The sequence below is a fragment of the Haemorhous mexicanus genome, chromosome 8 (assembly GCF_027477595.1).
Source record: "Haemorhous mexicanus isolate bHaeMex1 chromosome 8, bHaeMex1.pri, whole genome shotgun sequence".
Taxonomy (NCBI): Eukaryota; Metazoa; Chordata; class Aves; order Passeriformes; family Fringillidae; genus Haemorhous; species Haemorhous mexicanus.
In genome coordinates, this window is record NC_082348.1 from 24,431,620 (window position 1) to 24,459,390 (window position 27,771).

Genomic DNA, 27,771 nt, shown 5'->3' on the forward strand with positions numbered 1-27,771 from the left:
TTTAAGGGATTTGATCAGGTTTGGCTGTTACTGTTTGTGAGCTACCCTGCAGGGTGAGCTGAGCTTGAGATGGAAATGAATGGTCCTGCTGGGCACAGGGAAGTGGAGGAAGTTTTAAGGCTAAATTGTAGCCCAGTTGCCTGAAATAGGTCATATTTTTTAAGCACATTATGTGCATACTGAAGGCTGAAGGGGGGAATAGGCAAGAAAGAAAGAAGGGGTAATAGCAACAAAAGAAACCTTTCAGGATTACAATAAAGCAATTTTTGCAATAAAGACGATTTTCAGTGTATCCAGAGAGTTTTTGACAACTGCTGTGCGTTTTTTTCCTTTAGCAAAGGGATAATTCTCTGCAAGTTGCCATTGCATTGTTAATAGGTAATCATAGAAGATGCCAAATAGACTTAAAATAAATTGCATAACCACAGTTGTCTGTGTATCCAGACAGAAGGTAATGATTACGGTGATTAGTCATTTGAACTATAAATCACAAACAAAATACTTCAGTTTTACTGGCATATCTGAGACCAAATAAATAAGCAGTTGTAGTAGGAGACTTTTTTTAAATATACCATCAGAATACGGAATTTGTTAGCTTTGCAGTTACACTAAACCAAGGTTTTTTTGGAGTTCACCTTGAAAGGAGAGGATGCTCAAGCATGCATAATTGATGAAAGCCCTAAGAACAGAGGCACTGTTGTGTCTGGAAGGAGCAGATTCAGTAGTGATGGGACAGAGGCCACAATTTTTTCTCAGCATTCCTGAAGAGAGTTAGAAAACAAGAGGGGTAAGAGAGACCTTGCAGGAGGCAGAGGAGGGTGCTATGGCTTTTTTGTTGTTTGTAGGCTGTTTGGCAATAACCCAGTACTGTTATTTCCATTGCCATTTTTTAAAATGGTGGCCTAGTCATGTTTGTTTATTCACTTGACAGGGGCATGAAAGGTACTCACATTGCCCTGTTCTGTTAAAAACTATTTCAAGGTAATAAAATTTTTGTGCTTTGTGATGAGACCTTTTTAACAACTGAGAAGAAAATATTAAGAAATGCAGACTCTGAATGATCTCAGCATATGTCTATCCCAAAGCCACTCTTGCCAGCCAAGCCAGCTAGCAGGTGCTTTAACATTGCAACTTTGGATATCATTTTCTAAGCACTATAGAGCTCAGCACAGGCTAAAAACGGGGTGGGAGAATCTGGGCAAGTATTAAGATGGTGTTTGCACCCCACCCCATCTGTGCAGCTGAGTTCTTACCAGTCTGAGGCAGCCTAGTGGAAGGTGCTCTTGAGCATTTCTGAATTAATTTACAGGAACTGTGTATTAAATCTGTCAGTGGTCAGTATGGAAGGAAGATGGGAAAGAACATTTAAGATGATTATACAGCAGAGGTAAAGTTCTTCTGATGCATTGAATTTTAAAAAAATAGTAATAAAATGTTTATTGAAATGCCTCTTAGAGGTCAAAACTAGAGTCATTATATATGTATAGACACAGTATTATGATAGTACCTGCACAGTGCAAAGACTGAAGCACAAACTGAGGGGTTAAGATACTCAAGGAATGATGTCAGCTGCTGTTAGCATCACCATTGTGATTAAACTACACAACCCAAACTGAACCTGGGAATTTTTTTTGTATTTGCTTGGCATACTTGTCTAGCGTGATTTATTCTTCTCCATGGAAAGCTTTGTTATTTCTTTCAAAGAAATATATACTGTTCATGAACAAAGTACACTGAAGAGACCCAGGAAACTGGAGCTACTCTCCTATGATAGGTATGGATTGTGTGAATCCATATCATGTTGAATAGAGGAATCATTTTGAAATTAAACACTTTTCTAGTATATATAATTGAAAAAGCAGGGACAAGGATGCTGAATTGATTAATATTACTGTTTTTCAGTAGGACTTTAAATTTGACTTCCCTTTTTATGCTTTAAAAAAGTGCAAGACCAAATCTTTTCACAGCAATCATGGTTACACTTGAAGGAATAAATACTCTGAGGTCACGTCATTTGAGTCAAAGAAACTGTAATCAGAAATACATTTCTATTTTTTTCTCAAGAGAGATCAGTTAAATGGTGAAATAATGGAACTTACTTTATATGGAGGTACTTTAGCAAAAAAAAAGGATGGTTGCTGTTAGTCTTTTCATTCATGCTGTGTGGTTCTGAAAGAAATGTGAATGTGAGTGACAGAAGAAATTCAAAGCACTTAAGATGTTACTGGACTGAGCAAACAGAAGAAATTTTAAGACACAAGTTGTAAATGCTGGAAAACTTTTTTCTCTTGCTATGATAATGTGAATTAATTCTGAAAAATGCTACATCATACCTGTCAGTTTTCTTACTACCTCTGGAATTAGCCTGAAATTTATTTTGTTCTGTCTGGTAGCTAAATAAATGTACTGGTACATGAAGTATAGACTTCTTTTCCCCTTAATCCCTTTGGACATGATTAAATGTTTTTTGTATGCCACATACTAACAAGAAATTTATCATTTGTGCTACTCCTAAGGTGTGCTGTCTGAAAAATCATCTTGCAACTTGCCTAAAGAATTTTGCTGCATTATTCAAAGTGATACTAAACTCTCATAAAACTAGTTAGCTGATGTTTTAACTAGATAACTGAAACTCACATTCCAGGCTTAAACCACAGTTCAGCATTATAGCATTTGCAACTGGCTGAAAGCATCTTCTTTAACTGGGAATTCACGTATACTGTACAAAGGCAGCTCTTATTGTACAAAGAGAGCTCTTCTGGTACCAGTGAAAGGGCTGTTCAGAGTTCAGTGCAGAGAAGTCAGGTGGGGAGGAAATCAGGCAGCACATCTGGAATAGGCTCTGTGGTTTGGCAGCAGCACAGTGTGCTCTGTTCTGTCAATAAGATCAGAAATGTTGCATCTTTCAGATCTGCACAGTTCTCTAAAGGCATCTTTTTCTGTTTTGTCTGAAATAGCTGCCTCATTCAATGGGGCTTTTGGCCTACATCTTGGAAAAAAAAGAGGTATATCCATTTTCTTTACTAGGGATTCATGGATGCTGTTACTCAGCATCCATCGTCTATAAATAACAACTAGATTTGAAAGGGGGAGGATTATAGGCAGAGAGTCCTCTTGATACATTTTTTAGTTAGGTCTGCCCATAAAGTGCTATATTCTCTAGTAAGAAACTTCACCTTAAGGGAATCTCATGGTCAAATCAGAAAAATGCTTCCACATGGATTCTTAATGTTATGAAAAAGACCGGGGTTGGAAATTTTAAAAATAGAGAAATATCCTTGAAGAAAGGATTAGGAATATGCTTAAACCACCTGATCCATTTGTCTTTAAATGTCAGTCTTTTTATCTTGGCTTCTTGGCAGCCTGCTGCACTGTCTGAGTGGTGGTGATGTCTACTTTCCTGTTTGCTGCTTTGTTGTGTTTCTAACTGGATGCCTCTCTCTTTTTAATTTCTGTGGCAGCATCCCTTGCTCCTCCTCCCCCCTCCATCCTACAGGTAACTCCACAGTTACCACTAATGGGATTTGTGGCCAGAGTTCAAGAAAACAGTAAGTTTGCTGCTTCCTTGTGCAATGTTTTATTACTGAATATGGCTTTTGAATTGAGTTGATGAAAGATTTGTCTGTATATAGCCAGAATTCTGCATTCTCTACTGCCTCTCCAAGTTTGTCTGAAATTGTGAAGGGTGGGAAAAAGAAATAATCTTATTGAAGGTACCTGGTCATTCCATCTCTGAATTTTCCTGTCTCTAGTGTATTTTCACAAGTTATAACTGTTGGTGCCACTTCCATTAATTGGGATAGAGGGTATGACTTGAAGCAGCTACCACGGTTGTAGAGACATTTTCATGGTTGTACTGTTACTTGTGTTCAGTTTCAGATACTCCTCCCCCGCCTCCGCCTGTGGACGAGACGGTGTTTGATGAGTCTCCACCTCCACCCCCACCTCCCGAGGATTATGAGGAGGAGGAAGCAGCTGTGGTGGAGTACAGCGATCCCTATGCTGAGGAGGACCCTCCCTGGGCACCAAGGACATACTTAGAAAAGGGTAGGTCTGGAGCTAGAAGAGATAGTAGGGTTGTATTTGTAACAACTCTCTGTATGTGTTCCTGCCATCCTGCTTTTGCACATAGAGTCTGCCTACACTCCTTCATACCAGTCTTTGGTATTACAGCATTTTAGTCAGCAAAAGAGAAAGAAGAGGCCCTGATGTGTGTTTATAGTGTCTCATAGTAATGCAAGGGTAGGGGGGGCAGTGTGTGCCTCTGCCTTAAGAAACAACTTTCTGTTTGAGGAAATAATGATGTTTGAATGATAGTTCTGTTCTGCTTTCCTGTGGGACTTCTTGAGCTTGGGAACTAAAATAGTTTATGTAGGTGCATATAGACACAGATCTGTTCCATCTCACATGGAAGATGTGAGAGTCTTTAAAGATAAGCTGGAGAAAGTCAGGCTTTTAGTCAGAAAATGTTTCCTGTGGGGAGCAAAAGTATAAGAAGCCAAACACTGTCTCTCTTGATGTAGAGACACATGCAAAACGATAGTTTTGATATGTATTTTTAAAACTAGATGACTAAAATATTGAAAAGATTTGTCTGTGTTTAGAAACACTTTTAAAAGTAGCAGAAAATAAAACTGCTTTCAGCATATGAAGAACTATAGTAGTTAGGCTATAGTAGTTTAGGATACCAGAAAAAATGAGATATTGACATAGATGTGGATTCTCTTGTAGTTACATGAATGTCTCTACTTAGCCCATGTCTTGAGATTTGACTGCTTTGCTGGAATTGGGAGAGAAGTGCTTGGCTGTGAGTTTTTTGTAGCAAGCTTTGAAGCTTTAAAATTAATGAGAAACCTTATACTAAAAGAGGACTTTAATACTCAGAGAATTTGTATACTTATACTGCTGGGAATTAAAATGCTTTATTCAGCAAAATAATTTGTCCTGTGGCAACTCCTTAAGTTCCTAAAATTAGTATTCTGCTCCACATGATTCAAAGTGGACAAAATAGATGAAAGTAAGTAGCTCTTCCAACACATTTACCCCCAATGAGTAGAATTCCCAAATTCTACTCCAAATCCCATTCTTAGGATTTGTACTTTTGATATGACCATTCTCCTATTTAAGTTCATATGAGAGCATTTTTATAGGGTTAGGGTAAATGACCTTTGCAGTAGAAGCTGGGACACCAAAGAGGTGTCAAATTCCAAGAGAGTTGCTGTATATTGGAATGGGATTCAATATGACCCCATGCTGTAGAGGGTCAAGCAGTGTGGGAGGTTTAACATTTAACCTTTAACACTAAGAGCTGAGGATGGAAGTGAATAGCAGATCCATTTGGAGCAGATGGAGAAATTGTTCAGTAGGATATAGTTACTGGGGATGCTGAACTTGAGGACACTGCCACTGTAACAGCCACTGTGACTGTAATAGCAACAGCCAACCTGCAGTGTCCAGGGATGTGCACTGCAGTTTTCCACTGAGCTCTGTGTCTGGACGTGTGGCAGGAAAAGATAAGAAAATGATTTGGCTCTGCAAATCAGATGAATGGAAATGGGTATCCAGAAGGAAAAATTGCACTTTCACCACTTTCTTTAAGTGTGTGTTCACAGATTCCAGCTGGATAATCAGCCTAGCCTACATTTATGGTCAGTTGGATATAACAGAATTCAGCCAAACTCTGTAATTGTTGAAGAACCAAAGATCACTGAGTGGAAGAATATCAGCCTAAATGAGTAATTCTGTTTTTTATAACTGCATTGAAACACATTCAGACAGAAACTAAAAGAAGCCCTGGCTTAGGCTGACAGGGCAGGATGCCACCTCCTGAGTCAGTATTGCTGCTTCCTGTCTCATCTGGAGCCTTTCTTGCAATGCTGGCCTGGCCTCCTCATAACTCGGGGCATGTGACAAGCTCACAGCTTGATCTGGTGGGACTACAGACTGAAGGATTAAACAGCCTTTTAGAGAGAGGACTGTTGCCAATACGTAAATAACATACTGGAGGAAGCAGTGGTGACGTAAAAACAAAACCAGGCTTCAGGTAAATTTTATGAGGCTTAACAAGGAGCAAATTTTCTTCACAAATTTAAGGAAGAGTTTCCTTCTTGTGATCATGAAATAATGAATCCATTCAGTATCCAAAGGGACTAGAAGTTAGAAAGGAATTGGAAGTTACCATGGTCCTTGGATGATGATGATGATTATTATTGTCTTCAAGGGAGTGAAGAAGAATAGCACAGTGACTCCAGGAAGAAATTTCAAAACCCTTAGAAAGGAATTTTGAAGGACTTAAATTGAATGCATCACATGTTCATACACTTGTTTTTCAAGCTAAAATCTTACTTATTTCTCCATTGGTGTTTTGTTTGCTTAGAATTATATGTCTAAAACTGTACAGAATAAGTTACTTAACAACTGCTGGCACAATTGTAGAGCTAACAATATGTGTTTTTAAAGTATCCTCTAGTCACATGATAAAAAAATTATTTGCGTACTCATTTTCCACTGGGATTGATCTGTATATTTTATAATCTCTTCTGGATCCAGGTTTCCCTAGTGTTGGTTTGTGTTGATTCCTTTGCTCCCTCAAAAAGGAAATGACCTTTTTTCTTTTGAAAAGAATGATGAGTTTAATAGAACTCTTGGACAGTGGTTTTATGAACACATGCTGTTAATTTTTAATCCTTGCTTTAGTTTAGAGTATCTTTCCATCTATCCTCAGCACAAGATTTTAGGATCCCTGTCCAACGTACTTTTTTTTTCCCCAGTGGTAGCACTGCGTGTTTCGTTGCCAAGTTCTCAAAGCAGTGATTGATGCTATTTGGTAAAGTACTCAGAGTCTGGCATAGCTAACTTGCTCTATGAAACACATAATGATAGCACCAAGATTGGAAAAGTGTATCAATTCTACGTCTATTTTCTGCCATTTCAGGACTGTTCTATTTAATATTTCCAAGTGCTTTGTCCAATTTCTTTGCCTTTCCTAACAACTTTTGTGCCATCACTAAAATATTCTGCAGCTGTTAGAAAAATGTCCTGATACAGTATGTGTGCATTTCCACCTTCTTTCTTTGTGGCTTCTAACAGGGATTCGCCCACCTTGGTGCTGTGTCCCTGGGAGTGGCTGCTGGATATTGAGATGCACATGACCTTTAGAGATTTAAACGTGGAAGTAGCTAAGGTAGATGGAAGTCTGGGATATCAGCCTTGGCTCACTCGTACTGTGGCCTGAAGAGAGCTCTTGCTACACTCCCTCTTCCATGTTTTCCTGCTCTTTCCTGTGCTGAGATCTGGTTTAGCACGTGTAGGAATAGTTGTGAGTGGTCCTAGCCATGGGGATTCACAACCACCTTGTTGTATTGTTCCACACCAAAAGTTTATCATACAGTTGGACACTTCCTCTGGTGAGTCTGGAAATCGTAAGAACAGAAGAGTTAAAGGAGTCCTGGCTCATGTGCTTCAAAGCGTGAGCTTGTACAAAGGGGGTGTTTCTCTCAGCAGGTCATTTGGCACACACACAGGTGAGGCAGCGCCTGCGTGAGGGAGGATGATTGGATTTTCCTCCTCCTCCTCCTCCCCTACCTCTCCTAACACTCACATTCTGTTCTTTCCTAGTGGTGGCAATCTATGACTACACCAAGGACAAGGAAGATGAGCTCTCATTTCAGGAAGGTGCCATCATTTACGTCATCAAGAAAAATGATGATGGCTGGTATGAGGGGGTCATGAATGGAGTGACGGGGCTGTTCCCAGGGAACTACGTGGAGTCGATCATGCATTACTCAGAGTGAAGACCGACCAGAGGACAGAACACTGCGTCTCCTGCTGCAGGAGCTGTCAGGGCCTCCCAGATCTCCACCAGCCTCTGGGGCCCCATCCAGTATAACTGAATGAAGGATAGTTGTAACAACCACTCTCTTGGGTTTGGTTTGGTTTTTTTTTTTTCCCTTTTCCCCCTCATGATAAGACAATAGTGATTTGAGTTGTTTGAACAAATGGCTCTTCAGCTGCCAGCAGAGGCTATCCTGAGCTATCTGACTTTGAATTAAGCTGACCCATTCAGATGTAACAAACTTGTTGATCAGCTCATACTTCACTCAAATTCTGACTTCTGACAGGCCCTGGGATCTGTCTCAGGAGTCCTGTGTGCCCTCATGGTACTACCATTGGAAGCAGTGCCTGGCACTGGGAATGTCCTGGATGCTTGTGGTGAAGGTTACTGGCCAGTGGACATCCCTCCTGTTTCTACACTACACTCCTGTGCAGCTGGAAGAACAGTCATGTGCTAGCAAACACTGGGATTTCTACACAGAGACGTTCCTGTAACTGACTTCCAGATAGCTGGATGCTTCTTTAGCATAAACACTTCTGCAGCTGCTCTGCACACGTAGGCTGACACAGGGCACACAGAGCCGGCTTTCATTCACTCACCTTTCAGTTTAGACAATTCAGATGGCTGCAGCCCAGAGGATCCCCACCCCCATTTCTCATCTTCAGAATGCCACATATTTGTTTTGTGTTCTGCACTGATGTAACTGTGCTCCTCTCCACAGCGAGCTCCTTGCCACGGTTGCTGCCGGTTCAAACAGAACTCACAGATGCCGTTGATGGTGAAGGCGAAACAAAGTTTACAGGTCCTCCTGGGGTCTGAGGATTTACTCTAGGGGGTGTGATCTAAGGTTCAAATCTACTCATGCCTGCTTGCACTAGAGAAACTTGCCCCCAACTTTAGTTTTATGCACAATATAATCTTAAAAATCCAATCAGGTATTGTAAATTGGCTGTTTTGTACTTGACGACTAGATTTGCATATGTACTGTGAGAGCCCTGTGCAGAGGCAGGACAAACGGCAATTGTCGTCTTCATGTCTGTTGCCAAAATCTCTTCAGTGGAAGCAAAAAGGGCTGTTGTGTGTACTGGTTTCCCATGGAAATCCAAGCAGTAACTAGTAGTAGTCCTAGCTCTTCCCCTAGCCCTCTCCATTGTTTATTAAAATAGGTATTTTGAGCCGTACTGGTGGCTTGGGGTGGAGTAATACCAAGTGAAGACTCTGTAGCCCCTTGTGATGATACTTGGCTTTCTAATCTAGTCTCAGTTAACAGTTCTGCTCAGTGATTTTACAGATCACTGTAAGTGATGGTTATACTCATCTGCCCTTAAGAACCTCTCAATGTTACCTGTGGGTAAATATCATGCATTAATTAATTAAATTTCCTGTTAAGTCTTGTTAGCCTGCAAATTCAGAGCCTCCTGAGCAAGGGCATCTTTAGACTGTCACCTGGCCAAGTTCTAGCTGGTACCAAGAGTAGCTTGTCCAAGGTGAGGCAGTGCTGCAGCTGGAGAGGCTGGTGTTAAAACAGAGCAGTGCACAGGAGTGCAGGGTGATGGCATTGGCACCAGCACAGGTAGCTGACCCAGCCCCTTGCATATTTAGTGCCAGCCTGGGCAGGGAGGTGCCACAGCTGCTCAGAGGGCAAGAGGAACAAACAAATAGGTGTGTTTGTAGGCTATGGAAGAATGTAATCACCTGCTGTGAGCTTGTGGAACTCCTGTGACAGTGCACAAAAAACTGGCTTGGTTAAAGTCTGCAGGAAGGACAACTTTGAAAAAACTCGTGTGCAGATAGAAATCGCTTTCTCCCTTGCTAATCCACATGTTGTCTTCTTTCTGGAAGCTGACAGCATTGTTTAGGATGAGTGCCAGAACAGATACCCTTTAAGCCTTTTACTCTCTGGTAAGTTTTCTTGCAGCAAGACTAAGAGAAGCAGCCATGTTTAGTTCCCTCAGCCCATCATTTCTGTGGAAGCAAGTCCAGAACTTGGTTGTGCAGTCACTGGAATAACTGTTTCTAGTGTCATTGGGCAGGTCTAAGCTTTTGGCACAGAGAGGTGGTGCTTCTAGCAAAGGTGACTGAACAGCAGCTTTCACAAGCCTTTGGTGCTTACAGGGCGGCTGTGTTTTCCAGGAATATCAGTTTTCCTGGCTTCTCTTGCCTTGGAAATGTTTGTGGCAAAAACTGAGCCCACAGTGCTTAAATGCATTGTTAGGGCAGCCTAATGATTTCTTAAGTGAGAGCTGAACCTCTGCCTGTGCACCCAAGCTGCAGCTGGCAGGTCACACTATAGTGAAACATGTCTTAATCCAGTCTGAGCAAGAGCTTGTGCTTGAACACTTCTGGCAGGTGGGTGGGGTAGTGTCTACTCCCACTGTGTGTGATACTTTATCTTCAGTTGGTTTTTCGTTTTGCAAGCTTTCTGTGTTGTGAGAGCAGAGCAGTGTGAGATGAATGCTTGCAGAGCCCAGCACAGAAGATGAGGCTACAAAACCCTTAGTGATTCCACTTTCAGGACAGCTGTGTGACAGCTCCTGAAGAACTGGCTTTGGTCTGACAGGCCAGGGGTTAGTTTGGTCCCTGCTGATAGAACATGGAATTGTTTATCCTGCAAGAACTGCTGTGGATGGAATTTCTGGGTCACCTCCTGCTGGTTTTATGCTTTATTATACAGTACTAATGTAAAGAAATTTGTTGAGTTTTATGCATATTTTTATTTTGTACAGATTTTAATTCTCTTGCTTGTTTGGGGATGATGTGATGTAATGGTCATAGACCAGGCCGAGGTAAACAGGCTTTGTATATTAATGTTACATAGATTGCATGCTAGTAAAGTCAGTGAGGGTTGTGTTTCCAGTTTTGTCCCTTGTACTTCTCCTTGTCCAAAACCTTCTCTTCCCCACCCCTTTTTAATTTACAGGTTTACTTTAAAGGGGGGTGGCAAATGGGGGGCTGGGGGAGAAACACCTCAGTATTTTAAATAAGGTGCACAACATCTCTTCACTGCCGAGTTTTGCTGCCACAGCTCATGGTGTTTTGCATCACAGGCTGTTGAAGCGGGAGTGTGTACGCTTGAGAGGTGGGGGAAGGAGACACTCCAGCATAGCCCAAAGAGTGCTGAATGGCCAAAATGTATATGTTTCTCCCTTTGTGAGAACTGCCTTAGCCCAGCCAGCTGTTTTCATTGTGCACAGAAATTGTTCAGCATCCTCTAGCGGTGTATTTTGCCTTGGTTTGCTGTGTATCAAAGGTTTCTTCCTTCCTCTTGGCGCCAGGGACAAAGCTGTTAACTACAGCTGCCTCTCCATCATGTGCCTGATGAGGAGGTCTGACCGAGTCTGTCCACATCTAGTGCTGAAGCAGGTTCATTTTGGTGCCTTCATTCCAGCCAAAGAGGAATAGCTGAGGTTGCATGTGTCTGACCCATTCTTTCCCCTCCTTTTCCCCTTCCCCTCAGCTGTTGCAGCAGAGGGCTGAGAGGGGCAGGAGAGGTGACCAGGAAATTCTATGCCTGAATGTCCTGAGGGCATGTGCAGTGGCTGGAGTAGGCACCAGAGAGCTGAAGCAATGCTGGATCACTTGATGGTCTGACTGGTTAGACACAGACACACACTGAGGCACTGAAGAGCCACGGCTCTCGCTGGAGGACAAGAGGTGTGGCTTGGCCCTGAGGTAGATGACAGCTTGGTGTGTGTTTCCAGGGGGCTGACCATGTTCCTGGAATTCAGCTTATCCTTGCAGATAGTTGAGTTGGATGTCATAAGTGTGTCTGGAGATGTCTGCTAGTGTGAACCACAGGTCCTGTGGTGTGTGGCTTGGTGGCTTACCTGTGGGTGCCAGAAAGGCTTAGACCCAGCTAGTTCTTGCTAGAGCAGTTTGTTCTCCTTTCACAGCTGCTGGGCATTTTCTTTTCTTGCTGCTGAGGGTTCTTGGTGAGAGCCAAAGTTGACAGTGGCAGTAATGCAGCTTCTGAAAAGTGCCACTTTTACCTGGGGTGTTTCAGTTGATCATGAAAAGAAAGCGAGGAAGCAACAGGACTGAGGAGCCTTTTCCAGCAGTGAGTGTGGGCTGCCTGCCTGCTGTGGATGTGCACATTGTTGACTAGAGGTGGAAGAGTACTCTGCACTGATACTGTTGCACTTCTGTGGTGCCTCCCACCTGTGCTTGATGGTGACTTAATACTGTCCTCTTCCTAGCAACTTCCACCACTTCCTGGCAGATGTCGTAGATGCACCTCTCTGCTGGAAACGAGCCTGCTTTTTTAGTATTTATATCTGTGGGCTCCAGGCATACAGCAAAATTTCCATGTTTTCTTTTCTGGAAAGGATGGAACTTAATGTTGTTTAGTTAACTGGCAGCATTTACAGAGCTTCTCCTCCCAGACGTGCAGTAGGACATTTTGTAAAACAGGTGACCATCTGTATTCTCCGCAGGTCCTTTTTGGAAGCTGCTTAGAGGATGCTGTTGGACAGACTGTGGTGCTGTGGCTTTACTAGGAGCAGTACTTGCATTCAGAGTATCGAGAGTCACTGGTGAAGGCACTGCAGCATTTCAGGCAGTGTTACAAACCCCATGCAGAGACTTCAGTACTGATGTTGGCAACCGTGGCAGTAGAAAAGGTACAACACTGTTGCATTCACTAAAGCAAGTATTTACAACACAAACCTCTAGGGAAGGTGGTGGTGGAAACAGTTACCAGCAGCATCCTGGGCTACAGCTTCTGGGGTGCCAGTTACAAGAATTTACTGTGCTTACAGGTGTATTCACCTTCCCCAGTTTCTGGCATCTCCCAGTATTTGGCATGGCTGCAGTTGTGGATAAAACAGAGGTCAGAAGAGTACAAGGGAACAATGTGTGGTTTGTGCTGGGGGAAATCCCCCACAGTAGCTGAAGTCAATGTGTAGTAACAGCCCTATTTACCTACTTCGGATGTTAAAACTTCAAGCATAGTGGGACCCCCACCTCACAGCCATGGGGACATGCTGAAAGCTTGATGCAGCCACAGTTTGACAACTGCTGTTAAAAAGAATAATTCACAGATCAGGATGTTCTGCTGCTTTCATTCAAAAAAAAAAAAACCCACTCATGTGTTTTGTGTAATCTCCAACCAATGGAGGAAGAGGTTTGGGGTTTTTTTTGGTACACTAAATGTACTAACTTTATTAGCACCTCTGCTTATTACAAGACCTATTACAAGACTGTGATGGCAGCAGGCGCCTGCTGTCCAGAGGTAAGCCTACACCCAGGACCCTGCTGAACACTGACATGGGGACCCTGCTGAAATGGGTGCAGTACGTTTATTCCAGTTTCTCTTTACACTTCTGAAGAATCCTACCACTACTAATAGGAAGAGCTATGTACAAATTTATTTCCATTACAGCCTCAGTAAGTGCTGACATGTCCAGGATTTTTTTTGTAAAGAACAAGTGCTTATTTTCACATTTGAAAAAGTGTCTTTTGCAACTTGCATGGACAAGTAGTTTCTATGAATTCTCTGGAGATGTCAGTGTCTAACATGGATTTTGTCCATGCACTTTTTTCTGAAAGCAAATATACCCCCCCCTTTGGTTTGCAGTTGGAGCAGCACGCTCTGCTTTTGCTTTTGGCACTGCTGATGCAGTGGATGGATGCAGAGCCCACTGTAAATGACCAAGCCCACAGGACTCTGGGGAGCTGTATGCCGCCAGTAACGTTTTAGTGTGTGTGCCATTTGAATCACCTTCCAGTGAGTGCAAAACCCAATTTTTAAATTTTTTTAATTGTACTTGGAATTAATTGTTGCTGTGTACTAAACCCTCTTGTAATGAGCCCTAAATAAAAAGAACAAAGCACACATCATGCGTTCTGTGAGTGTGCCACAGCCGTGTCACATTTCTTGTCTTTGGCTACACCCTTCAATGCACCAGGGCCAGGGATGGTGGCTTGTGCGTGCAGGAGCCTGTCCCTGAGGCTCTCTGAGCAAAGGTACAAACCTTGGCATCTGGCCTGCTGCCTTCAGCAGCTCCTTGCCCTCTGTGGGACTCCCCCTTGCCTGCACTAGCTAATGTCATTCTCAGATCTCTGCTGCTGAGGGCTGCAGGGTGAGGCTGAGAGCATTTCCCAGCCATGTTCCCTCCAGCCCCCAGAGCGGGGCCACAGCAGCACTTACCAGGCAGCAGCTGTTCTCTGGGAAAGGTGAGCCTGCACACGGGCTCCTCTTTAGACCTGTAACTGTAACAGCCAGCTCTGACCCAGCAGCAAGAACGGTGCAAAGGAATAGCAGCAGGTTCCTTGGGAGTGAGCACAGGACTGGCATACAGCTGTAGACCATCAGCTACCTGACCCCTACCAAGAGGAACTGATGACCTGAAAACACAGTGTGGGTTCGAGCTCATGAAAAAGGAAAATTGCAAGACAGAGGATTAAAACAGAGTATTAAATTTAACTACATCTTTATTGAATTGTGCATATTCCATTGTATAATGATCTATATTGGTTACTCTATAATGTAGTATTTCTTTTGTCCTCTCTCATGCTTAAAAAAGTATATTTATACATATATTTATATATATTTATAATATGGCAAAGCTCCCCCCAACCTGACACTATCAATCTAAAAGAGCTTTGATTTTTATTTTTTTTTTTCTGTTTGGAAAGGGAAGAAGAGGGGAGGCAATCCCATGAAAGATAAAATGTGCAATTTTCTTTTTAAAGCAGTAAACATGAATGTATTTACAGCACTCAGCACAAGTTTGCTGCACAGACGAATCATCATTGCAATGACACTTCTTACACTTGCATCTCCAGTATTATACAGAATACTCCCAGTGACTGGTAACAATTAGTGTAAGCTACAAACCAAACTGCTGCTCCAGTTCATTTCTGGTCCACTGCCGTCCTCTTAGGAGGCCTAAGATTTCCAATTAAAACTTAGGACAAAACATTTAGTTTTTCTTTTAGAAGTACAAGCGTTATTGTGCTGCACCAAATCAGCCAGCAGGGTGCCACGGGCACAGCTTTGTTTGCTAACCTCTCCTTTGCAAGTGTGTTCCCAGTTCCCAGTGTCTGTTAAAGGCAAGGGACGCACAACATCTAAGAGTGGCACCCTGTACTCTCACCAGACACGCTAGAGATCAGCAGTATGAGACCCCTGGCAACAAGAGACTGGTGTACACACATCTGCATACCTGGAATTTAGCTCAGAATGCATCTTTGGCATCTTGGGAAAGCTGGAAGGAAATTATTTTCCACTGTAGCAAACAGTTGAGTTCCAAAATTTCCTTGAAGACAAGCGTCCTTCAAGCATTTAAGTAATGGGGGGGTAGTGTCCACAATCGGTTACTGAAGGTCCTTCTCACTAATTTCTACAGCACAAGTTCCTGTTCCTCCAAGTGTTCTACCTTCTCTAACTCCCCTTTACCCAAGATCCATCTGCTGAGCAGAGAGCTCACTGAGTCCCTGCCTCACCGAGTGCCTTAGAGCACCAAATGATCATTACCCAAGTCAGTATTTTCCCCATGGTTGGTTGGTAGCAATTAGAGTAATTGATGTGGTGCTGGATTAGTGTGTGTTTTTCACCTTTGCAGTTTAGTGTCTTAAACTTCTCACAACTAGACCAAACTTGTGTCACAGTATTAGTGACTGCTGCCCCTGCAACAAAACCCTGTTGTTTTCGGGGTTTTTTTTTGCCCCTTCATGGGCATGTTTTAATTGAAGGAAAGAAAATTCAGAAAGCAAAATTACTCATCTTAGACAAACTCAGAATTCCAAAATAAAGCTTAAAATCCCACCAGCACATGGCAAAAAAACCTTTGTAGTGTTAAATCCTCTCTGGTTTGGAGTCTGTCCCAGTGGTGCAAGGGAGTGAATGCAGAGCTCAACACCAGGTGCCAGGTATGGGCCCCAAAGCAGTAAGACTCACCTGCAGCTGAGGAGCACTGTGTGACTGAGTACATAATCTACCCCTTAGCAATGCTATAAGGAAAAAAAACCCTCAGCAACCAACCACACTCCCATGTTCTGGCTTCATCCTCACTACCTTCTGCCAGAATTCATACTGCTTTTCTGGAGTGCAACTGATTTTAACATGACACTAGTTGAAATAGTACTCATATTAGAACCCACTTATAATCTTATTTTGAATAAGAAACAAATTTACCTGTGGTAGTACCACTGTAGCAAAACAATTTGGTTCTATGCTGTTTTCTGTAAAAAGCAGAAAATTTCTTTTTGCCCTTCTGCTGTTGAAATGGCACTTTTGGTTCCTTAAACTGTGGAAAAAAAAATTTTAAGTGAGAGGAAGACTGACCACACTTTATCTCTGAGCTGATATGATTTATCTGGTTGCCTAAGGGCACAGAAAGAAGGAATTAGAAAACCTTTAAATGTACAAGCCCAGAACAGTAAATGTTAAAATGCACTTGTTGAAAAAACTGCTTCCTCTCCCCTCAGACTTGAAACCAAATAATCCAGGTACCAGCACTTTGTTTCCCTGATGTGTCACTCAGTGCAGAGTAAGCTCAGGAGAGGAGCTCTTTGGCTTTGAGGTCATCACCGAGTCCGAGCAGTCAGGGGTGGTTTGCCACAGGAGGAAACCACTGTGCAGTGTGAAGCAGGAAACTTCCTCTTCCATAGAAAATAAGAGAATGATTCAGACACGTGTGCCTAACTTCCTCTCCCAGCTACAGGTGTTAAAAGACTCAACAGGGCCCCTAGCATAGCCACCTGAAACATGTTACCTATGGTTTCTTTAGAACCTGTGGTTTCTGTTAGTTTTAAAAGTAATTTCTCATCTAAGCTTAGTGCTGCTATAAGAGCCTAGTTTTCCTTTTCAAAGCAACTCCCCAGTCCCTGAATGGTGCTGTAAGCATCTGAGAATAACTCCCTGCTTCCTACACCTGGGCTGTGGGCACAGACACCTGGCTGGGCAGGGCTCTGGTACTCAGAGGTGACGCTACGCTGCATCAGGGGAGGGGAAATGAAGACCAGATGTGGAAAAGATTAACGGACAGAGCTGAGCCCTCTCAGGTGCCCTTGCAGCTGCAGGGTCCCTGACACCCACCTTAACAAGTGGCCAGCCTGTGCTCTGCCTCATGTAATGCAACCCGAGCCGTACACTCTGTGTATTCTGGGATCAAAGCACTTTTGTGTCTGGAGTATAAGCACTCAGCCTTCACACGCCCATTTCAAAACTGCCAAAAGTATTACTGCCCATATTTGTAGCAGGAAGCCTCTTCCTGGGTGTCTGAAGTCCAGCCCCTTAATTTTCTGATTTAATAAATATTATGTTGCAATTATAAGATGACTGCACATGGGGGAAAACAACTTACTTGCGAAACAAGGTGTAAATATTCACTGTCACAAAAACAGTAAATATACTGGAAAAGGAAGTTACAATGGGGGGTATCTCATAACCTGGAAAGGCAACCAGGTTGCCTGAACCACACTGTAGCCAAATTTCCATGCTCATCTGAGAGAAAGCAAGCAGCAGCCACTCACTGGATCACTACTGCCTTAGGAAGGAAACTAACTAGAAGGAATACAGGGTGCCACCTTTGCTGGCATTCATTCTTTTGCTGCAGACTTAGGAGTTACACAACTGTCTCCCAGCAAGCTGTGGGCAGCCTGCAGTAGTAAGCATGGATTAATTGTCTAGGGAGAGATACTGGGGAAATAAATGTGGACACAGGAAAACAAGAACAAAGCTGAAATGCCTCTGAATAAATTGCACTCAAAACACTGATGTGACGAGTCCAAAGCCCAGAGGTACCTGCACTGAATGAACTACAGTAAAAGGGCTGGAACTGACACACACCAGTGAGGCTGTCTTGGGGAAAAGGAAAGCAAGTGGGACAAGCAGAATTCCCTGACTGCTCTCACCTGGGGAGCACACGTTGCCCACCTCCCCCGGCTAAGGGCCAAGCAGCCACAGCTGTAGCGAGCACCTTTTGCCCTCTGGTGTGTCTGAGCCCCAGGAGCTGCGCACAGGACACAGCAGCAGGAGGAGCAAGGTGAAAATTACAGCACCCATGAACTGCAGTATAGCTTAACAACCCTCCTGTGAAGTTAGTCACCAGCTACACTGAGCATGCTTAAAATCAACAATGCAAATGCTTTTAAGGACACTTTGTAAGCACAAAAATAGTAGAAACAAAACTTGGTGCACAATTTGAAAGATACAAAAAAGTGCCTTTCCATAGCAGTGCTTTAAAAATGCACATAATGGTATATACTCTTATTGCTCAAAAAATCTAGTCTGAAATATTAAAACAATTTCCAGAGGTGCTGAAACAGATTTTAAAAAAATCACATGAAACAGTTCAGCAGAGACAGCACCACTATTTTTTCTCTTTTCATGATGAACCTATTTAAAAGTATATAGTTATAGATGTGTCATTTTCCACCTCAAATTAGCAAAACTTTTTTTCCTATTAATAAAATATTCACAAAGACATTTATTTCATTTTTTGGACTTAAAAAAAAACTTTATAAAAAAAAGGAATGGGGGACACTGTCACAATATTTCTTAAATGTATCATCCTGAATTACTTTAATGAGAGATTAGTTTATATTGGTTTTACACATCTGCAGATACTGCAGGTCAGGCTGCTGTCTTTGTTTCATTCTTTGGGGAAAAGAAAGCATTTAAAGTTTGCTTTTGGAGAAAAAGTAAGCAAACAGTGAAATTATTTGCCCTATGAGCCTATTGACACTATGTATTGACAATATCCCCAGGCTGAGAAGGGAAGCTGTAACAGCTGAAGATGGGGTAGTTACAGTCCAAGTATTTTAGCTGTTTTACAAAGGCTGTGTCCCACCACCCTGCAAGGAATGTGCAGTGATATATAAGACCACTTACACTACCTTATCACAAGGTCTGAGTATGTGGGTAAGACTGTACAATGAAGCTACTGAAGAAAAAGGACTGTCATGCTTGATGTGGTGACCCACTGTAAATCGGTGACTAACAAAAAACCAAGCAAACCAGTAATCTGTTTTCTGCTCGTATGGGCCCTTAGATGAAATTCTTAGCAAATGTTATTGCCTCTTTAAGGTTGTTTTATTTCCAGTCTTCTTCCTTGACTGCTAGAAGTGCAACTTTGTAATAAACAGGTTAATGCACTGGTCACAGTCTCTGGCAGGTCAAAGAAAAGAGAGAGAATTCCTACTCTGCTTGTCCTGAAATTGTTGCTCCCTTCTCTCTTTCCAGAAGGGAAAGTTTCCTGACAATTTCCAATCAATTACAAACAGTACTTTCCTGACACGTTTCCAGATGCTTGTTTTTGTGAAGACACTACATCTTTCCAGGCCCAGACCAGGTGAGACTGGATGCTGTGCATGCCTGTGGCAGCACACAGCACTTTCTACAGAAACCTACCTGTTCATTCAGGGCAAGAGTTACACGGACAGCTCACGGATCGGCGTGGGTCAGCCTTGGGGGTTGGCAGGATTTCCAATTGCAGGAGTCCTGGCAGCTTTCAGAAGGGGTTAACACAAATATATTCATCTTGAGCCACAGAAACAAATGATTGAGCCTATTATCAGTTAGAATGCATAATGGTTTGGAATAATATATATTTATCCTACTTAACTGCATGGACAAATAAGTTTGAAATAATTTCTATCAGTGTATATTTTTAAACTATTTGAAAGGAGGGGGAGGCTCTTTATAGTATAAATATATTTCACTCCAGCCCACTATATATAAAATCTATTTCTTTCCTCTGAACATACTCATTTTCAGTAGTATTATGACCAGAATGTTTTGGTATGTTGCATCTGAACTTTTCAATCAATGGACAACGTACAGTTACCAGCCGAACACCTCAGCTTTGCAGAATTTACCCACCACAAACTGCTGAGAAGTTTGTGGGTTTAGGTTTTTTATTTCCTTTCTTTAAAGTGCCCCCTACATCTCCATCTTTATGGTAAGATTTGACCAGTTAGAGTCCGATTCCAGATAATATACTGACTGAAACAATAAATACGGATCTACAAAAACATTCTGGTTATCTTCTATAATTGCGACGAAATATATCACAATATATTATATACCTACACTTATTATACATGCACAAACATGTCTCACGTGGACAGACACTACAAAAAAATTCTCTCCCTCCCCCTCCCCTAAATGCAGAAAAAGTAAGAAAATGGGGGTTTGGTCCAATCCATAAGAAGGGTAAAAGAAACCGAAAGAATGAAGCCAATACCTCTCTACCCACTTTTCCCAATAACGTATCAAGATCCCTAAGCCCCCATCTTTCTTAACCTAGCCATGTCTTTGCATTTAGCCATAGCTGCAGTTTGAGATCACCTCTTTTAACGGGGCTATCATCCGCATCCCCACATCCTCTCCACGGGCTGGCGGATCACAGAGCAGCCCACAAGTCACGGAGAGCACTGGCCCTGGGGACTGACTACCAGTCGCGTGACAGCTTGGTGTTCTGATCCCTTTTAGGGGGTGCGGGGGGCGGCCCCCTCCGTAACGTTGCATAGCCAGATATATGACTGCCCCCAAAGCTGCTGGTCTTCTGCTGGTCAGCCAACAGCTCTGGTGGGGGTGGAGGCAGGGCCATGTCGTCCATGGTGGCCGTGGGCTCCGTTCTGGACATCCGCGCGGAGGAGAGCGAGCCGTGCCGGGTGATGGATTTCCGCTGCAGCGTCCGGTTGAGGTCTGCCAGGAATCCCGGCTGAACGCTAAGGCTGGACTTGGGTGAGGTGGGCACTTGTGGGCCAGCTGACCCTGGGGGCTCTGCAACCTCTGCCTGTGTCAGTCGGGTGCTGTCATTCCGCTTGGGGCGTGTGGGTGGTGGGGCTTTTTTCACAGATGGTTTTGACCATGCTTGTGGCTGGGGATTTACAACAGCGACTTTTGGGGAGGTGCTGCCTGAAAACACAGATGGAATTTCTACTGGAGGGGGAGGAAGATCTATTTCAGGTGGTGGTGGTGGGAAGTCTGAATCGGATGGTGGTGAAGGGAATTCAACCACAGGTTCCTTTCCAGACACAATCGGAACAGAAGCCTTGGCTGGGAGCCCACCTTGTGGAAGGACAATGGGCAGGCTCACACCAGATAGGTTGAGCTTTCCTGGCTTTGGAGGCGCTGGAGGAGGCGATGACTCCTTGGAAGGAGATCCTGACGGCTCTGGGGAGTGTGCAAATTTGCTGACAAGGCGGTCCACTGAAGGCCTCTTGGACTCATGGTACTCAGCAGAGCTTGTGGACTTGATGCTGGAGTTGCGTTGAGGTGTCGGAGGTGGTTTCTTCCCTCCGGGGCTTGATGTCTTGCCGGCCTTTTTTACTGGAGACCCTGATTTGTCAGGTGGGGGAGAACCTGCAGAGGAAGCTGGGGAAGGAGGTGGAGGAGGAAACACTAAAGTGCTCTCTGGTGGAGGAGGGGGGAAATCTGGTGAAGGAGCAGCAGCAGGCTGCCATTTGGGCTTTGCCTTCACTGCTGGAGGTGACTGTGGAGCCACACTCAGTGGAAGGGGTTTCAGAGGTTGGGGCTCAGCGGCAGGTGGCGTGGGAGGAGGGGGGAACTGGCTGACTATCTGCTTCACCACCGATGGCACTGGGGACTGAGGGGATGGAGGAGGCTTTACTGAGAAACTCTGCTGCTTTGGGAATGTCGCAGGGGGAATGGGGCCAGGAGGGGCCGGGGGCAGAGGAGGCACCTGGGGAGAAGTGACACTTGGCTGTTTCTTTATTGCAAGGGGCAAGGCTGCAGTCACAGGGGGAGTGACATGTGTGACCCCTGGTGACGCTGCCTTGCCACTAGGCTGAGGGGGCAGAGCTGCCATGACAGGCTTTGGGGGTGCCTGGGGTGGTGGTGGGGCAGGCACAGGAGGAGGCGGTGGTGGCAACGAGGAGGCGACAGCGGCCTGGCTTATATTTGGTTGAACTTGATGTATCTTGGGGGGCGGCGGTGGTGGCGTGAACTGTGGCACAGAGGGGGCACAAGGTGCCGGCTTCAGCTGTGCCATGGCCGAGCCCGGTGTGGGGGGCGGCGGCGGGGGCGGGGGGGGCGGCATGACCCCGTTGGGGGGCACCAGGATCTGAGGCTTTGCCGAGGGCGGGGGCGGCGGCGGGGCCTGCTGTGAGGCAGGGGCTTTGGAAAAAGGGCCGCCGTGCTGGGCCGCGTTCTGCAGCCGGGTGATGGTGCTGTACTTGACGAACATGGTGGCGGGCGAGCCCGCGGACGGAGCGGCCTGGCTGGGCAGGGGCGGGGGCGGAGGGGGCGGCGGCGGTGGGGGCGGAGGGGGCGGGGGCGGCGGCGGTGGCAGCGGCGGGGACGGCTGCGATGCTGTGTAGGGCGTCACCGCTTTCGTCTGCGGGGACACGGGAGCTGCGACAGACACGAAGGGCCGACCTGCAGGCTCCACTCGGGCCTACGGGGAAGGGATTTTTAGTGAAAGTGGAAAGGGAGAAAAAGAAGAGAGAGGGAAGGAGGGAGAGAGAGAGAAAGAGACAAAGAGATTACAAAGTGAAGGTCTAAATGTGCCCAACATTAAAAATTAAGTGGCAGATCACAGCATGCAAGAATTATGAGCAAAACACTGGAGCAAGAGACAATTCCACAACACTGACAAGCCTGGACCATGCAAGGGGATGGGGAGGGGAGCTGGCAAAAATCAGCGGAGCCAGTTCTGCTCCAAGCGAAGCTGCTGTCAGAGGGAAAACACACCAGCCTTGTTACGTCCCTGGGGCAAGCAGTGGGACCCAGTGAGAATTACTGGCCTGCTTTGGGCAAGCGTAACGACCCAAACAGAGGCCCCCAGAGCACCCCAGGCCATGACAGAGGCAGAGACTCTGTAGACAGCTCAGTATGACTGGAATCAAACCACACATGGTCTCCCAGAGCGTGTCAAATCCTTACATCTGTTAGTTCAGGCCTTACACTGTTCAGTGCTACAAAATGCAGAAATCCTGAACTGCTCTAAAACACACTGAGAGCAAGCTCTGCACAGGAATGGTACTGAGACATTTTTCCTTCACTTGCTCTACTATCCAAAATGGGCAAGGAAAAAATAGGGAAGAAGAAGAACCAAGTTTTCCTAGAAAATTTTCACAGAAGGAAATGTTTAGACATCTGCAAAACAAAGAAAACTTGGGAAAGTTACACATGCAACTCATATGTTAAACAGAAAAAATAAGGAAAAGCGAGGTAAAGCTAACTAATGGAAGGATCCATGGGAAAGCAGCAGGCAGTATTTTAGTCTACTCGCGTAGTGCTCAAGTTGTTTCTCAAAAACTGTAAGCCTACATTCCTCTTAAAAAATAAAATGACAACTGCATTACTCAAATTTATAAACATCCTCCTAATACAAAGTTCTGGCTACAAGCCAGGTTGTGAATTTCACAGTGCACAGCACAGAAACATGCATTAGAAATACACCACCACCATAGTGACTGACCACTCTGGGTACCTATACCTTATTAGTAGATACTTTGCAATAGGTAAGCCCAATTATGCTCATCTGCATGGGAAGAGCACATTTGCATATTGCTTTGTTCTAAACACAGGTGTGCAGTGTCTGTATGTGCAGAACTCCATCAAAAGGATTAGAGTCAGAAGCAATAAACAGTGATTTTACAACAAACACGGGGTGTGCCTCTGCCTGTCACATTAGGTCTGGAAGGCAAAAATATTAACAGGTCTGGAACTAAATCAAGGTGTTCACATTACAAAACAGAAATCTTGATCTCTTGCAAGTGTTAGTCTGTAAATTACCACTCTCCCAATCACCCAGGTTAATGAATTTTCAGTTAGCACCACCTGACCTTAATTGTGCCCTGTATAAGGCACCATGGGTGTGCTGCCCTTAGTTGTGCTGAGCTTCACTTTTGACACCTGAGACAGCAAAAGGCAACAGGAAAAATAAGGGCAGCATAAAACAGACAGAGAGGGAGATGAAGGCATAACAGAAAAGCTATTCCTGAATGTCAAGACCTTGGAGAATCTTGAATTTGTCCCTTAAAGCAGACACAGTGAGCATGCATTTGGGTACTTGTTGTAGCATAACGTTTGAAAGAAGGTGTTCAAAATCTAACAAGCAAATGAGTCTCAACAAGCTCTTCACTGCCCAACTGGGAACAAATTAATAAAGTATTCTTTAGGCAAAGAGGAATCTTTCAAAATACAAAGCAGATAGATTATCTGCATTTTGGGAAAAGTTTTTCTTAATCTTGGATATATTTGAAAGAGGATGGTATTTTCTTTATCCTATTGAAGACAGTCATCTTCACAGTGAACAAATTAAACACTCAGGACAGAGAAAAGACTATTGGGCATCTCAGGAGGGGGAGCCCCTCCCATCTCCACAGAATCAAATTAAATTTCAACATCCAGAAACACAGTCTGTAATACTTTCTTTACAGAAGAACCTTTAGAGAGATTAATTTCTCATTTTTTTGTCCTTATAATTATATGATGCCCTTCTGTGTATCTTGACAAATTGCTTATTGCACCCTGGCAATTCCTATTTTTAACATGCATCTTCATGACTATCTGGAACTCTAAAAAAATGCTATAAAAACAAGAGTATCTCTTTTTATATAAACTGTGCCTTTTTTTTTTTTTAGCTATTTTTTTCCTGAGAAAACAAACTTTTGCAATTGAACTGTTTGCCATCTCTTTTCCCATGCTTTTGGACTGGTTACCAAATTTAGGTCAAATATGACAGATCTCTACCAATCTCAGTATGTTTTCAACTTCAAGAAATTATTGGGAAGTTACTGGTAGATGAGGGAAAAGTGGGCAGAACTCACCCATTATTAATTTGCTGAGGCACTAGGACAACACCCTGGCTGGAAAAGCACCAATGCCATCTCCCTGCTGAGGCACAGCATGCTCTGTTCTACCCTGCCTGCCCAGGGGAAGGAGCCAAGGCTGACAAGGTGGGAGAGAGTTGTTGCACAAGAGGAAGGGACATGCAGGAAACTTCTGCCACTTGGCAGCAACCTGCCCACTTGAACTTCTTAAGCCAGCTTTGACACCAAGGCACTGTAGCAAAGCTGCCTCTGAGGTAACTGGAGACTAAACTGACTAAAGCACATCTCAGTATCTCTAGTAACACCTTCCCATGTAAATTACAATTCTTGAACACTGCTGTTTGCCTTTCTTGCCACACAGTTTAACATTTTCCACTGCCAGTCTGATTTCCTGGTTATTCAAGTTCCCCAGGCCAGATTTACACTGTAGTTTCACTGAAAGTAAATTTGTCACCAATTCACTCAATTGTTTAAACACAGCTTCTGTAAGTTTGCACAGTTCATTTCATTTGAATTCTTTGGAAGTTTTAGGGCAACCCATTTACCTGTGTTATGCATAAGGTGAAGAAATATACCTTTTGTTGGATTTGCAGAAAGGAATTCAAATTGATGAAATACTGATACAGGGATAGCTTCCTCAACGCAGGAAGCATTCTGAATATTTTATTTTTACCACGGCTTTAATCATGTAGCATAAATATTCTTGGGGTTTAAATAAGCAATTGTCAGCAGCACTACAGACTTGGTAAAGAATAACATTAACCCCAAGGTAGTGAACTTCAAACTTTTGCTTAAAATCTCAGTGAGTATATGTAGCAGCAGGATTTACACTGAACCCAAAACTTGAGGAAACAGTAACCTTATCCTTCTCACAGCAGTATTCTTTCAGCTCTGTTGGATACCTGCTAGCAAATGCCCTGTCTCCTGCAGCTCACTCCTGCAGAAATGATGCATCCTATACCCACACAGAAGCCATCTGCTGATGGACATGCACCATGTGTTGCACTCATGCAGTAGGAAAACCTGGACCACAACTTTGCAAGCTACATTCCTGGACTGAGTACTACATTACTATTAGAATCAGACAACTTCCAAGCCAGCAGGCATTGAAGAAAAGTTATGAATCACAAAGGATGCAGCCATGTCAGCTTTCACACTGTCATATGCTTTCTCATTTGTAAAGGAGATGTGATATCTTATTTTTAGTTTTTTATCTGAAGCACCAGTGCCAGGTATATTGGCATGTGGTTTTGGTTTTAAAAAGCTTCCTTCTCTAGCTTGAACCTGGGGTCTGGGGAAGATTCACAACTGACAGAAACAATGACAGCTTCTCATAGCACACTTCCACATGTAGCTGCTACAGTTAATGACATCAAAGCTCTTCAGGAACCTGGAGATTCCTTCAAACCTAACAACAAACAGCTTCAGCAGAATTTCTCCTGTGCATGGAAATTTTCCCCAGGAACTACAAGAGTTAGCCATAGGAAGAACAGCAAACTAACCAAACCACAACAGACCTGAGCCCCAGCCTCAATGGGTTAAAGTCTTCTGTAATTCTCTACCAGCAACAGGGGATACCATATCTGCCTTAATCCACACCAGCTGACAATGTCAGTACTTTCATTTTCACCCAATCTGAGCTTACCGGTTCCATTTCCACCTAACAGAACACTTTTGAGTAAAAACTACCAAAGTACTTCAAAATATATATACCTGCTTTCAGGCCCCAGTTATTCACATCTTTACAAAGGAAAGATGTGGCTACTTAACTGGACAAAGATCTTAGTGAAAAAATTCCATTCAACTTGTTAACAACTTATCTTTTTATTTGTCTTCATTCAACATTAGTAAATAGGACTCTGTGAGAGGGGCTGTATAATGCCTTCAAAGAACAAAAAGCTTCTATGCACACAAATAAAAGAAAGAACAGAAAGTTGCAGGGCTTAATTACCTGAAAAAGAGAATCCTAAATAACAATTATATAGCAGTGTAAATTAACCACATAAAACAGAGAAGAAATGCCACTCAAGACAGAGGTGGAAGAGGTACAACACTGTCTCATACATTTTGTTGGGTGTTGGTTCTCAAATTAAAGTCTTCTTGTTACCTTGCTGGATTCCTCCAGTTGAGTGCCTCGTTTCCAGGCCTCAGAGAACATGGAGCTGACAATGCTTTGGGAACGGATATGGCCAGCTGTCTGGGTGTCAGAAACTCCACTGTCAGACTGATTAGAATGATTTGATTGAGATTCTGTTCAGAAAAAACGTTAAGGAACAGTTAGCATATGTTTTTGAATGTAAGAGTAATGCCAATACAATGCAACTCTGTGACTTGTAAAACATGTCCCCAGAGGCCACTGCTCCTAGTAACAACTGTGTCAGCTCTAGCTCACATCCAGGCCATTACAACAGATGCCTGGTATCAACCAAACCTGAAGCTGCACAAGGATGAGAGCATATCAGATACATTTCAACTGTAAAGTAAAATCACACTGCAGCTGTGTGGGTTCTGAACCATGCCACATCCCTGCACTTTTGGAAAAGCTCCATTTCATGCAGTGCATGCAGCCTGCTCTCTCCAGCACTCCCTCCCAGCACAACCTTAAAAATGTACCCTGGGCACAGGCCGTGGACATGCACACTGCACCAGCCAAGGCAGGACACTGCTCCCAATGACCCATTCCTCAACACAAGAGAAGGGCTGGTGTGCATCCTGCAAGTAGCCAACATCAGTGATGCTCTGGGACCTCACGGTGTCTTGACAAGACAGCAGCGGGCACAGCCAGACCAATTTTTTCAGCCTAGCACCTGCTTTCTGTGTAATCCCAAAGTGTCCTGGCACAGGCTGGAATCAAACTTTGGTAGAACACGCTTGGCTAGTGAGCTGTGGCTCAGCTCCCTACAAGAATTTACACTTTATCAGAAAAACACCCAGCTTGGATGGAGGAATTGTCAGTGACCAAGACTTTACTGCTATGCCACACAGTTGAAACAACAAGGTACCTTCCCAGTTAGGCTGCATTTGCTTAGCTCATTCTTACAGGCTACTTTCTGAACCTGTCCAATTCAGTAGCATTACTTCCCAACCCGTATCTGTGGCAGACAATACACCTTCACACAGCATGTTTTCAATAAAGAACATAGCCCCTGAAGGTTCTGAATAATCCACCAAAGCATCAGTCAGCT

General features: G+C 43.8%; 2 protein-coding genes across 12 annotated transcripts in view; one reads left to right on the forward strand and one right to left on the reverse strand.

Annotated features, from left to right (window-relative positions):
* Positions 1-13,667, forward strand: part of ABI2 (abl interactor 2) — a 64,137-nt gene extending 50,470 nt beyond the window's left edge. For 6 of the 10 annotated variants that reach the window (XM_059853247.1, XM_059853249.1, XM_059853243.1 and 3 more), the window contains 2 exons: positions 3,874-4,047; positions 7,618-13,667. In XM_059853247.1, coding sequence (XP_059709230.1) covers positions 3,874-4,047; positions 7,618-7,793 — 350 coding nt within the window. In that variant the 3' untranslated portion in view covers positions 7,794-13,667. Of the gene's footprint in view, positions 1-3,461; positions 3,549-3,873; positions 4,048-7,617 lie in introns of all 10 variants that reach the window. The other 4 variants (XM_059853248.1, XM_059853240.1, XM_059853244.1 and 1 more) reach the window with 1 other exon arrangement.
* Positions 13,668-14,248: 581 nt separating this feature from the next.
* Positions 14,249-27,771, reverse strand: part of RAPH1 (Ras association (RalGDS/AF-6) and pleckstrin homology domains 1) — an 81,077-nt gene continuing 67,554 nt past the window's right edge. Inside the window, exons 13-14 of one of the 2 annotated variants that reach the window (XM_059853235.1) lie at positions 26,694-26,836; positions 14,249-22,203 (exon numbers count right to left, since the gene is read on the reverse strand). In XM_059853235.1, the coding sequence (XP_059709218.1) occupies positions 20,233-22,203; positions 26,694-26,836 (2,114 nt within the window). In that variant the 3' untranslated portion in view covers positions 14,249-20,232. Of the gene's footprint in view, positions 22,204-26,391; positions 26,837-27,771 lie in introns of those variants that run through there. The other variant, XM_059853236.1, reaches the window with a different exon arrangement.